The sequence below is a fragment of the Melospiza melodia genome, chromosome 2, assembly GCF_035770615.1.
Source record: "Melospiza melodia melodia isolate bMelMel2 chromosome 2, bMelMel2.pri, whole genome shotgun sequence".
NCBI classification, from domain to species: domain Eukaryota; kingdom Metazoa; phylum Chordata; class Aves; order Passeriformes; family Passerellidae; genus Melospiza; species Melospiza melodia.
The window spans coordinates 2,645,845-2,658,532 of NC_086195.1; the positions used below are offsets into that span (position 1 = coordinate 2,645,845).

At 44.3% G+C, this 12,688-nt stretch overlaps 1 protein-coding gene across 2 annotated transcripts in view; it reads right to left on the reverse strand.

The window, feature by feature from the left end:
* Positions 1-12,688, reverse strand: part of HLCS (holocarboxylase synthetase) — a 167,211-nt gene that overhangs the window by 16,424 nt on the left and 138,099 nt on the right. For both annotated transcript variants that reach the window (XM_063180786.1, XM_063180779.1), the window contains exons 7-9: positions 9,434-9,501; positions 6,937-7,097; positions 2,237-2,351 (exon numbers count right to left, since the gene is read on the reverse strand). In XM_063180786.1, coding sequence (XP_063036856.1) covers positions 2,237-2,351; positions 6,937-7,097; positions 9,434-9,501 — 344 coding nt within the window. The remainder of the gene's footprint in view (positions 1-2,236; positions 2,352-6,936; positions 7,098-9,433; positions 9,502-12,688) is intronic.

The following is a 12,688-nucleotide window of genomic DNA, read 5'->3' on the forward strand; positions in this document are numbered from 1 at the left end:
TGAGCAGAGCAGAGCGGGGTTTGCTCGCTGGCTGCCCCCTGCATTCCACGGGCGCTTGGCTCCCCCGCCTGCCGCGAGCCTGGCCCTCACATCAATGGCGAACCTTCTCCTCAGAACTCCTCCTCCACAAGCCCCAGCGCCGTAAAGTTCTTCCATTTCAAATTCCAAATTGGAAAAACTAGTTTTTTTGGTTTTTGTTTTTTTTTTTTTTTTTTTTTTTTTTTTCTCCAAACCGTGTTTAAAAGTCTCAGCGTGAAGCGTTGTCACCTGCAGGGTTTGAGCAGTGGAAATTCAGGTTTGTCTTTGATCTTATTGTCCTGAGCTCCTCCTTGGAGCAGTGGAGCCACGGAGATGATCCTTGATTTCCATCATTGTGACCGTGTTCACAGGGGTTTTCAGGTGAGGGAAGAGACAAAAATGTTGACTCCACGTTCAGAAGGCTTGATTCATTATTTTATGATATATATATATACATTACACTAAAACTATACTAAAAAGAATAGAAGGAAAAGTTTCATCTCAGAAGGCTGGCTAAGCTGAGAACAGAAAGGAAAGAATAACAAAGGTTTGTGTCTCGGACAGAGAGTCCAAGCCAACTGGGCCGTGGTTGGCCATTAATTGCAAACATCCAAGATGTGCCAATCCCAGATGCACCTGCTGCATTCCACAGCAGCAGATAATCAATGTTTACATTTTGTTCCTGAATCTTCTCAGCTTCTCAGGGAGAAAAAAATCCTAAGAAAGGATTTTCATAAACAGACGTCTGCGACACATCATTATCCTCATTTATGGGTGGTTCTGAGGAATGCCATGGAAAGAGCGAGCTCAGTGCCTGGAGGTGGCACTGAGTGCTCTGGGCAGGGGACAGGGTGGGCACAGCTGGCACTCCATGGGTTGGCAGGGCTTTTCCAACCTCAGGGATCCTGGGATTCCGCCTAGGAAAGGATCCTTTGGAAAAGGGGAGATGGATCTGACACACCTTCCCTGCTGGGGAACTGAATCCCATCACTCCTACCAATCCCAAAGCTTCAGTGTCATGAGGGCCCTCTAGGACTCCATGAAACACAGCCCTGGAATGATGGAAAACATCCTGGGATTCACATGGAGCAAGGAAGTTTCAATTTGAAAATCTCCCAGCTGAAAACAAACTGATGAAAATGGGCATTTATCTATACCTCAGACCTTCCAGAGGAATATCAGAGAGAATGGATTCAGAAAATCTCCATTTGAATTGGAATATTTTGATGTTCAGGGTTAGAATGGAAAGGTCCAACCCAAACACGTGAAGTGCTTAAAGAGATACTTGATATAATGAACTATTTTTGGATGCATTCCTGCTTTCCTTGTGTTAACCAGGCTGTAGGAAAACATGGAAGTTGTAAATGGCTGAAGGGGCACAGAGAGATTTCTAAAGTTTCCGTGCAATTTCCATTTTGTTCAAGGCGATTATTTACAAAATGGAGGTATAAAATTGAACAGAAAATGTCCTGTCTGGTCACGTTTCACAGAAAAAGGTGATTTCTTCAAGTCTTTTCTTGTTTGCGCCTCTAAAATCACAGAATTTTGACAGAAACAACACCATGACCACTCAATCTTTAGGATATTTACTTGTGCTACATTCAAATAGCAAATATAATTATTTTCTTTACCCTTTTAGACTTGCTAAGGAATTTCTTTCAAATTTTTAGACACAGCACAGACAATTACTTCTGGAACCAGAATCTGCAAAGTTTCTCAGCAGATCTGGGATGCTTAGGGGAAAACTTCCTTATCACAGAGCAGGATGAATATCAGACTAGAGATGACAAAAACATCTCAATAATTAAAAATAAAAAAATGTAGCTTTTCTTTTGATTTAAGAAGCATGTTCTTCATTTAACTATTTGTCGTGTTTCAAAAAATCCATAAATTGGGAAAAAAGGATGGAGTTTTCAGTATATTCCACATAAATCAAGGAGGACAATTCCCCTCTCCCATGTAATGCTCTTCCTTTGAACTCTCCTACACCAACCCAGATGCTTGCATTTATGTTTTACTTGTCAAGCATATGGAGTTATTAAGAAGAATGAAAACATTTACTTTTTGTGCTTCCTCTGGATTGAATGTTGTGCTTTATGTCCTTATGCCTGCTGTCATTGTTTGTTCTCATCGTTGCCATTTTTACTGATACAGACACTGATAACAAAATCCTCCAGAAAAAAAAACAAAATAAAAAAGCTTCAAAATAGACATTTACCAATGAGAATATGAAATGTTGTTTCAATGAGTGTTGAGTTCACCAGAACCCCACCAATCTTCATCAGGTCACTGTAGTAAATATCATTTGGCCACTTCACTCGCAGCTCGATGTCCTGAAGGAACAAAAGCAGATATTTAGAGACATTTCTGGCTCATTCATCACCCCATAATCTGTAGAGAATCCCAGAATGTTTTTGGGGGGAAGGGACCTCAAAGCCCACCCAGTGCCAGCCCTGCCATGGCAGGGACACCTCCCACTGTGCCAGGGTGCCCAGGGCACATCTGCTGAACCTGAGGGGACATCAGCCCTTGGCAGGGGGGCAAAGCAGAGTTAGAGGTTTAGAATCAATGATGTTACAGCAAGAAAATATTAAAAATTATCAAAAACTCAGTGCTTGAATTTCCCCTCTTGACTCAAGTCCTGCAAGCCTTTTCCTTCTGTCCATGCCATACCAACTGCAGCAGCCACCAACAGTGGGATGATCTGCAGAGCGATGGAATCATGCAATGGGTGGGGTTGGAAGGGATCTGAAAGATCACCCAGTGCCACCCCTGCCATGGCAGGGACACCTCCCACTGTCCCAGTGTCCAACCTGGCCTTGGGCACTGCCAGGGATCCAGGGATGGAATTCCATGCCAGCCCTGCCCACCCTGCCAGGGAAGGATTTTTCCCCACCATCCCACCTAAACCTGTAATTTTTCAGTGTGGAGCCATTCCCTGTGTGCTGTCCCTGCATCCCCTGGCAATTGTCTCTCTCCAGCTTTCCTGGGGCTCCTCCAGGCCCTGCAAGGCCACCCTGAGCTCAGCCCAAAGCTTCTCCTGTGCAGGTGAACAATGCCAGCTGTGCCAGCCTTTCCTGCCAGCAGAGCTGCTCCATCCCTCTGCCCATCCTGGAGCCTCCTCTGGGCTCTGCAGCAGCTCCAGCTCCTCCCTGGCTGGGGCAGCTCTGCAGGTGGGGAATCACCTGAGCAAAGCAGAGGAGGAGAATTTTCTCTGCCTCTTTGCCACACCCAAAGTGCTGCTGTCGACTGCTCCTCTTAATGAGAATCCACTGAAGTTCTCCACAAATGCTACAGAAAATGGAACCCTGCCTGAGGAACCTTGCAGGAACTGACGCCTCAGGTTTGGGCTTTTCTATTTTTCACATTCTGTGCTGCTTTAGTGTGTGGCTCTGGGTTCACATTCAGGGATGGTGAGCTCTGTGCACAGAGCAGGGAGACAAAACAATTCCTGCTCCAGCTGGGCACCAAGGACAAATGACCCAAATCTCAGCCCAGGAGCACAAACCCCGTGGGCTGGAGAGAGAAAAACAAGCAGGGTGGGACTGCAGGGCTAAAGCTGGAATGGGACAATGAACTGCAAGGTGCAAATGGAGCAGAACTGATCCCAGGGACAGAGCCCGTGCCCGGCCGTGCATTTTGGGGCCATTTTGGTTCATCCTGGGTGCAGCCCTGGCTGGGCTCTGGTGCTGCCCAAGGTGCATCCATGGAGGAGATGCTGTGAATAAATCCCTGCTTTATTCTTTAGCTCTGCCCAGCCTCTGCTCTGGATCAGCCTGCACAAGGCATCAGCAGCAGCCAAAGAGACAGTGACATCCTGAATTTCAGAAAGGAAATTGGGCAGACAGGAGAAATCCCAGCTCCCAACCACACAAATGGTTCAGAAACGTCCCAAAGCTGTCCCTGCTGGAAACACAAACCAAGCAGTGACAACGTCCCAGCCCCACAGAGCAGCTTTTGTTGAAACCACAGGGCTGGGCTGAACTTTGCACTGGCTACTTGAACACAAACAGAAAGCAAATGTGCTTCCTGCAGCTTGAAACGCTGCCCATGGCTGCTGCATCCCCGGGGGCAAATTAGGGGAGGTGCTCCAGGCCTACAGGAGTCGCATTCCCTCCCGTTGTAGGGGGTGAAATCCCTTTACAGGATGTGTGAAAGCTGCACCTGGGTCCGTGTCTACTTTCCTGACAGATTTAAAGGCCAGGGAGGAGTCCATGACACGTCCACTGACAGGAAATACTACCTGATCTTGCTATCAAAGCGTTCTGAGGGAAAGTATCACCAGCTCCTATTCGTTACGGGAAAGAACTTGGCTCCCTGCACTGGGGGAAGGATTTTAGGGCACTCTGGAGACGTGGGAGGAATGACACAGTGGAATGGTGCTCTCAGTGATAACCAAAGGGGGAAACACACACCTGTGAGACAGCAGACAGTAGCTCTGTGACTGAAGTGACAACAGCAGCAAGAACAGCTGGGGCAGCTGGGTGTTCTCATGGCTGTTGTATTTGTGGGGTGCCCTCGTGAAGGGAGGAATGATGAATCTGATTCCATGTTCTCATTTATTATTTTATGATACTATGTTATATTAAAGAATGCTATACTAAACTGTACTAAAGAATACAGAAAGGATATTTACAGAAGGCTAAAAAGATAAGAATGAAAACTCGTGACTCTCTCCAGAGTCCTGACACAGCTTGGCCCCAATTGGCCAAAGAGTGAAAACAACTCACATGAAACCAATGGAACAATCACCTGTGGGTAAACAATCTCCAAACACATTCCAAAGGAGCAAAACACAGGAGAAGCAAATGAGATAAGAATTATTTTCCTTTTTCTCTGAGGCTTCTCAGCTTCCCAGGAGAAAAGCCCTGGGTGAAGGGATTTTTCAGAAAATGTGAATGCCACACATGACTTTGCCACGGAGTGGGTTCACCACACAAAATGTCACAAAACACGCTGGAAATGGAGCAATTCTTGTCTTCCCTCATAGAGAATCATTCTGCTGTTCTCAGAATGGGAGAGCAAAGCATCCTCTTGATTTAAATCCCGTTTGCATCCTCAGCATTAACATCTGACAAGGGAACTTCCAACGGAGCCCTCAGATCTGCTCTGGGAGGACCCACAGCAAAGGCCTCGGTTACTGCTGGTTCAGCAGGGTCAGTAATTGTTGCCATCATAAAAACAATGAATGGTGATAAACTGAGCCATGGACCTCTTGGAACCAGGATGGGCAGAGGGCTGGAGCAGCTCTGCTGGCAGGAAAGGCTGGCACAGCTGGCATTGTTCACCTGCACAGGAGAAGCTTTGGGCTGAGCTCAGGGTGGCCTTGCAGGGCCTGGAGGAGCCCCAGGAAAGCTGGAGAGAGACAATTGCCAGGGGATGCAGGGACAGCACACAGGGAATGGCTCCATACTGAAAAATTACAGGTTTGGATGAGATGGTGGGAAAAAAGTCCTTTTTTCCCCAAACCAGCTGTGGCTGCCCCTGGATCCCTGGCAGTGCCCAGGGCCAGGTTGGACACTGGGGACAGTGGGAGGTGTCCCTGCCATGGCAGGGCTGGCTCTGGGTGATCTTTCAGATCCTTCCAACCCCACCCATTCCATGATTCCATCGCTCTGCAGATCATCCCACTGTTGGTGGCTGCTGCAGTTGGTATGGCATGGACAGAAGGAAAAGCCTTGCAGGACTTGAGTCCAAAGGGGAAATTCAAGCACTGAGTTTTGGATAATTTTTAATATTTTCTTGCTGTAACATCATTGATTCTAATCCTTTAACTCTGTTTTACCCCCCTAGCAAGGGCTGATGTCCCCTCAGGTTCAGCAGATCTGCCGAGGGCACAGAAATCTCTTTACTCTCCAAATTCTCAGTACAGCACACACATTATTAATCCACATTTTTCACATCAATATTTGGAACTTCAGTCACTTTCTTCCTCTTGATTGGAATAAAATTTAAAAATGCCACAGCACATCAGGGCAGGCACACAGAAGCAAAACCACCTCCATTCATAATTCAGCTCCTTCCCCAGCCATCCCCATGTTTTATAAAACTAACTCTTGTCCCTTCGTTTTTTAAGTGGTCAAATTATCCACTCCAGCCAAATGTTTTATATTGCAAATTTTAGCCTGAAGCATTTTGTTTTTGCAGTCAGGTTATGAAGCACTGAATTTAGAAGGGTTTAATAGAAAGGCTGACAGACCCTAAACTCCAGCAAAGCTACTGGGTGCCACTATAATAAAGTTCATGTGTAAATGTGTATAAGTCATTGATTTTCTGTAATATAGGAAACATATGCTTTAGTTAACTACTTCTGTAAAATACCAAAGTTTTATAGTTAGCAAATATTAGGAAATGGTAACATTAAAAAGGAGATATATGAGGTGATAAAGAAGACTGGTTCTTCATTTTAATACTGATGACAGGACACTTGATTCCCTCTCGAGAGCAATTCTCCTCAGTTCTTGCTTTAGAAATCAGTTTTCAACCTTAAACAAGGCTTGGAAAAATCCTTTAAAAGGGATAAAGTGACCACTGAAACAGCCCCAACAAAAAAGCAGAAAAGGATTTGTCAGTTTTATTCATTTTCCCCTCCTCCTTATTCTCCTTCAAAATCAAAACAAATCAGCTCCATTGTTGGGCAAACAAAATTGACTTTTTCTTTACTGCTGAGGATTGAGGCTTAAGTTTCATAAGATTTAGAGTGAAATGAGTGCATTTGATCAGCTCTGTAAAAGCACATTCACCCTCTGGATATTGGATTTCTCCAAACATATCAATAACCAAACATCAGAAATGTTAAGTTTAGGTTCTTTTTAAAAAGTGAATTATGCACTCAGCCATTAGACACAGAAAAGCCACAGCTAAAATCTGAGTTTAATGGAGATGGAAGCAGGAATTGTGAGATGAGTTAGGACATACCTCATAGCCTGGGATGGATCTGACTGCCTCCACCACTGCCAGGGACACCAGGTGCTGGATAAAAGGAATTCTCTGGCCCAGGTTGGAGTGCAGAGGGATGGAGAGGTGCAGAGTGGACAGGGCACAGCCCATGGGGCTGAGCCAAACGTTCCCACCACGACCTGGGCAGGGACAGGGAAAAGGAGAACTTCAACTCAAGAAAAGAATATTTATAAAAAAAGATCACTTTGTGAATGTAGATAACAAAAGATAACTAAAGATGTAGATAACTAAAGAGAAAGATTCAAAGGTTTATCTATCCAAGAATGTACCAAAAGTTCCTTTAATGCAACCAAACCAATTTTCCAAACCAACTGGTTTCCAAACCAATTTTGAAAGAAAAAGGGTTAAAATGCAAAGCTTTTTCTTCAAAAAATACTGGAATTTTTAAAACATTCCCATCCCTGTAAGTGTTCAAGGCCAGGTTGGATGGGGCTCTGAGAGCCTGGTTTGGTGGAAGGTGTGGCAGGGGGTGGAACAAGATGATCTTTAAGGTCCCTCTCAACTCAGGCCATTCTATAATTCTGTAATTCTTTAAGGTCCCTTCAACTCAAGCCATTCTATAATTCTGTAATTCTTTAAGGTCCCTCTCAGCTCAGGCCATTCTGTAATTCTGTAATTTTTAAGGTCCCTCTGAACTCAGGCCATTCTGTAATTCTGTAATTCTGTAATTCTATAATTCTTTAAGGTCCCTCTGAACTCAGGCCATTCTATAATTCTATAATTCTTTAAGGTCCCTCCGAACTCAGGCCATTCTATAATTCTGTACTTTTTTAAGGCCCCTCTCAACTCAGGCCATTCTGTAATTCTGTAATTCTTTAAGGTCCCTCTCAGCTCAGGCCATTCTATAATTCTGTAATTCTTTAAGGTCCCTTCAACTCAAGCCATTCTATAATTCTGTAATTCTTTAAGGTCCCTCTCAGCTCAGGCCATTCTATAATTCTGTAATTCTTTAAGGTCCCTCCCAACTCAGGCCATTCTGTAATTCTATAATTCTATAATTCTATAATTCTATAATTCTGTAATTCTTTAAGGTCCCTCCCGACTCAGGCCATTCTATAATTCTATAATTCTTTAAGGTCCCTCCCAAATCAGGCCATTCTATAATTCTATAATTCTTTAAGGTCCCTTCCACTCAGGCCATTCTATAATTCTATAATTCTATAATTCTATAATTCTATAATTCTATAATTCTATAATTCTATAATTCTATAATTCTATAATTCTATAATTCTGTAATTCTTTAAGGTCCCTCCCAACTCAGGCCATTCTATAATTCTGTAATTCTTTAAGGTCCCTCTCAACTCAGGCCATTCTATAATTCTGTAATTCTTTAAGGTCCCTTCAACTCAAGCCATTCTGTAATTCTGTAATTCTTTAAGGTCCCTCTCAGCTCAGGCCATTCTGTAATTCTGTAATTTTTAAGGTCCCTCCCAACTCAGGCCATTCTATAATTCTATAATTCTTTAAGGTCCCTCCGAACTCAGGCCATTCTATAATTCTGTACTTTTTTAAGGCCCCTCTCAACTCAGGCCATTCTGTAATTCTGTAATTCTTTAAGGTCCCTCTCAGCTCACGCCATTCTGTAATTCTGTAATTCTTTAAGGTCCCTCTCAGCTCAGGCCATTCTATAATTCTATAATTCTATAATTCTATAATTCTTTAAGGTCCCTTCAACTCAGGCCATGCTGTAATTCTGTAATTCTTTAGGGTCCCTCCCGACTCAGGCCATGCTGTAATTCAGTTCTGGGCTTCTGAAGGACAAGCTGTGCTCAATTTCCCAGCATGTCCTAAATCCCCCGCTGCCAGGATTTTCCTGGTCTCTGCTGACAGACACATTTTAAAGATCTTGCTTTGTTCAGGCGTAAAAGCATGTCTAAAAATGCTCTGTGTGCACCCAGAAATGCACCCAAACTCTGAACCACCCTGCACTGAAAGCAGGGAATCACCTCCTCGTGGATTTGTGCTCGGAAAAGCTCCCTGGGCCACACACTCTGCTCTCGCAGCAGAATAAATGTGGCTTCCAAAGGAGTGCCAGCATTTTTCTGGGCAGGAAACTCGACTTGCTTACATTCATCTGCTCGGGCAGGTCCTTCAGACTCAGTCTCAAGCCCAGCCCTGCTCCAGCTCAGCCCGTTTCAGTTTTCATCTGGAGCTCTGACTTGTGTTACACCGAGTGTAGTGATGGCAGCTTTTGTGACTGGCAAAACCTTTTTTGGCAGGAACCAGGAGACCATTAAATCATTTCTGCAAAAGCCACCAAACATCCTGAAAATGTTTACTCTGGTCTCTTGTTAACTTTTGGGTTTTCAGTTTGAATCCGCAGTTTGAGCAGGAAGAGAAGAGGACAGGCTTATTCTATGGATTATATTATCAAAAATGCTCATAATGCAGCTTAAAATTTCCTGTTTTGTGTATTTAATACACATTTATGAGTAAAACAAGGAGATTTACTCACCTTTCCCTTGTGTTTGTCGAACAGCCACTGCTATTAAACCCATCTCCTCAGGCAAGTCGAACATTAACCTGCCAATTAGGGAAAAAACCAAAAACCCCACATGCTTATCAGCTGCAACACTAAGCTACATTCATGAAAATCAAGGCTTAAATATCAGGTAATATTTCATGTTAACGTTGCACCACCATTATTTCAGTTAACATTTAATCCTGATCCAAACCCATTAGAATATTAAAAAATGAGTGGCTGAAAAACGATAATGTAAAATATTATTTTATCTGAAATAAGTCAGAGCTACAGTTCATTTCAGTTCTGATAACCCAGGTTTTGTATTTCTTCACTTCTTCCTCAAGTGCTCATTTTTTGGGTGTCCCCATCCTCAGCAAGTGACAACCAGCAATTCCAAACATTTGTTTCTACTTACAGCGAATTTTTGTTCATACTACAAAATATAAGAGCAGCAGTTTCTGATTATTTAGAAAACCAATATGGTGGCAATAAAGCCGTTTAAAAGATACACTATCCCCTGAGAACTAATTATGATTTAACTACAGTAAATAAATCTACACCTTCTGAGAGCTCTAGAGAACACTGGCTTATTTTAGCCTTGTGTTCTGCTTTTAAAATAGTTTCACTTAAAAGAATACTAACTTTCCTCTGGGGATAAGTAGAAAGTGCACTTTAACACCACCAAATGAGTCAATGCTACACTTAAAAAAAAAAAAAAATTAAAAAAAAAGAAGAAAAAACCCTACTGTGAGAACTTTGTTCAAGCCACTTCGAAACAGATCTGAACTGCACCACGATCCTCCTCCATTTCACATTTTCAGGGTTATTTCAGAGATAAAACATATTCAAGATGTTGTCCATCTCAAAAAGGGATGTCTAGCCCACAAATCTGCTTCTCCCACAGGCACAAACCATGTTGGTCATTCCTATAAAAGCAATCTTGTCTCAGGGGTAAGGGCAGCCCAAATCAGAGCAAAAAGCACCATTCACAATGATTTCCTGTGAGAAATGCATTTGTAAAGAATTTCCAAAATTTGACGGAAAGTTTATGTATTGTTGTATATTTGCAATACTGAGAGAAGGTGTAAATAAGATTTAAAATATGGTTTTGTAAAATGATTAGGTATTTTAGAGAATTAGAACCATGAAAGATGTATGTGAGGAAAAAAATACAGGTAATTGGTGTTAGAAGTAATAGTTGTATTGTGTGGTAAAAGTTAGTAAGTTTAAATAAATAATAGTTATAAGTTTAATTAAAAACATTTATAAAGTATTCTAATTAAGAAAGAGGTTGGCTTCTGATGGAATGGCACTGAGCTTTACATCTCTTGTATGCCATTATTCAAGACTCATAATAGAATAAAATCTTTTTAAACATCTCTCAGTCGGCTCATCTTTTAACAGCTGAGAAAAGCAACAATTTCCCCTGAATTTCAGAGGGGTTTGGGAGCTGGTTCAAGCTCTGCAGTTGAGGAGGTCCCACAGAGACACAGTTCTTTGTGCTGAGATGAGGAACCGTCCATTGCTCCTGCTCCACGCTGATAACAACGAGACGTCAGCAACTCCTGGGGCTGTGGCAGCACCAGAATGCAAGAAACCCAGAGATTTCAGAGCATCTTTCAAATGCCTGACTCAATTTAGGTTGGATGTTAGAAAAATGGTTCTTATGGAAAAAGTGATCAAGTTCTGGAATGGCTGCCCGGGGAGGTGGTGGAGTCCCCATCCCTGGGTGTGTTTAACAAAGCCTGGATGTGGCACTGGGGGCCAGGGTCCAGTTGAGGCTGGGTTGGACTCCATGGTCTTGAAGGTCTCTCCCAACCTGGTCATTCTGGGAATTCTGTGATTCTACTTTCATGGTGATGAGGTTATAGGAATGCCCAAGCAAAGTCTGGATCACAAATGCCTTTGCTAATTACATCACAGAAATCACAGAAATCTGGAATGTTTTGGGTTGGAAGGGACCTTAAAGATCCTCCAGTTGCACCCCCTGCCATGGGTAGGGACACACAAACCAGCAGGAGCTGGGCCAGGCCCCACAATGTTTTCCCCATTATTCCTGAGTCATGGAGATGCCATCAAAGGCCAACAGCCAGAAAATCTCTTTGCCAGTCACCTTCCATGGAACCACCCTGGGAATTGTCTCCTCTGGACACTGTGGATCACATGCTGAGACGAGGCCCACCCATCTACCAATTGAGCAGTAAATTTTACCTCTTGACACTAAATCCCAAAATCATCAAGATTAGAAGAGCCCTTCAGGATCACCCAGTGCCATCACCCCAATCCCTGTCCCCAAGGCCACATCCAGACTGCTCTGGGACAATTCAGTGACTCCAAACCTCCCTGGGCAGCTCAGCCCAAGGCCTGACCACTCCGTGAGGGACAAAAATGTCCCAAAGCTCTACAGAAACCTGAACAGAGACTCTCAAATGTTCCCATCTCACAGAGATCCAGGGGACAGCCAGGAAAAGATCCACAAAGGAATCTGGGTGAGGATTTTTTGTTCAGTTTCACAGGAACTGTTTTAAAACACCTGAGCCTGCCCTGGTGCCATCTGAGGCCATTTCCTCTCCTCCTTTCCCTGCCCCTCCTGTCAGGAGCTCTGCAGAGACTGAGGTCCCCCCTGATCCCCCTTTTCTCCAGGCTGAGCATCACAGAGCTGTGACTGATCCAACCTGCCCTAAAGGTTGGATTTTCCCAGAATCCCAGAATCAAGGCTGGGAAAACCTTGGGATCACCCAGAGCCACCCCAGCCCCACCAGCATCACCCCAATCCCTGTCCCTGTCCCCAAGGGCACATCCAGCTCCAAAGCTCCCCTGACCTTCCTCTCATCCCTTGGACTGTGCAGGAACCTGACCTTTGGCTGGGAGGGACCATCCTGGAGACTCCTCACAGCCCTCAAGGTGCTGAGTCTGGCAGCAGAGCAATTGTGAGCTGGGGCAGCCTCAGGATTTATTGGGTGGGTGTGCAGGAGCCTTTGGCTTGGATTGCCTGGAATCACCAGGGTGGGAAGGGACCCCCAGGATCACCCAGTGCCACCCCAGCCCCACCAGCACCACCCCAATCCCTGTCCCCAAGGCCACATCCAGACTGCTCTGGGACAATTCAGGGACTCCAAACCTCCCTGGGCAGCTCAGCCCAAGGCCTGACCACTCTGCCAGGGAAATTTTCTGTGCCAGTCTCCAACCTGAGCCTGCCCTGGTGCCATCTGAGGCCATTTCCTCTCCTCCCTTCTCTTTCCCAAC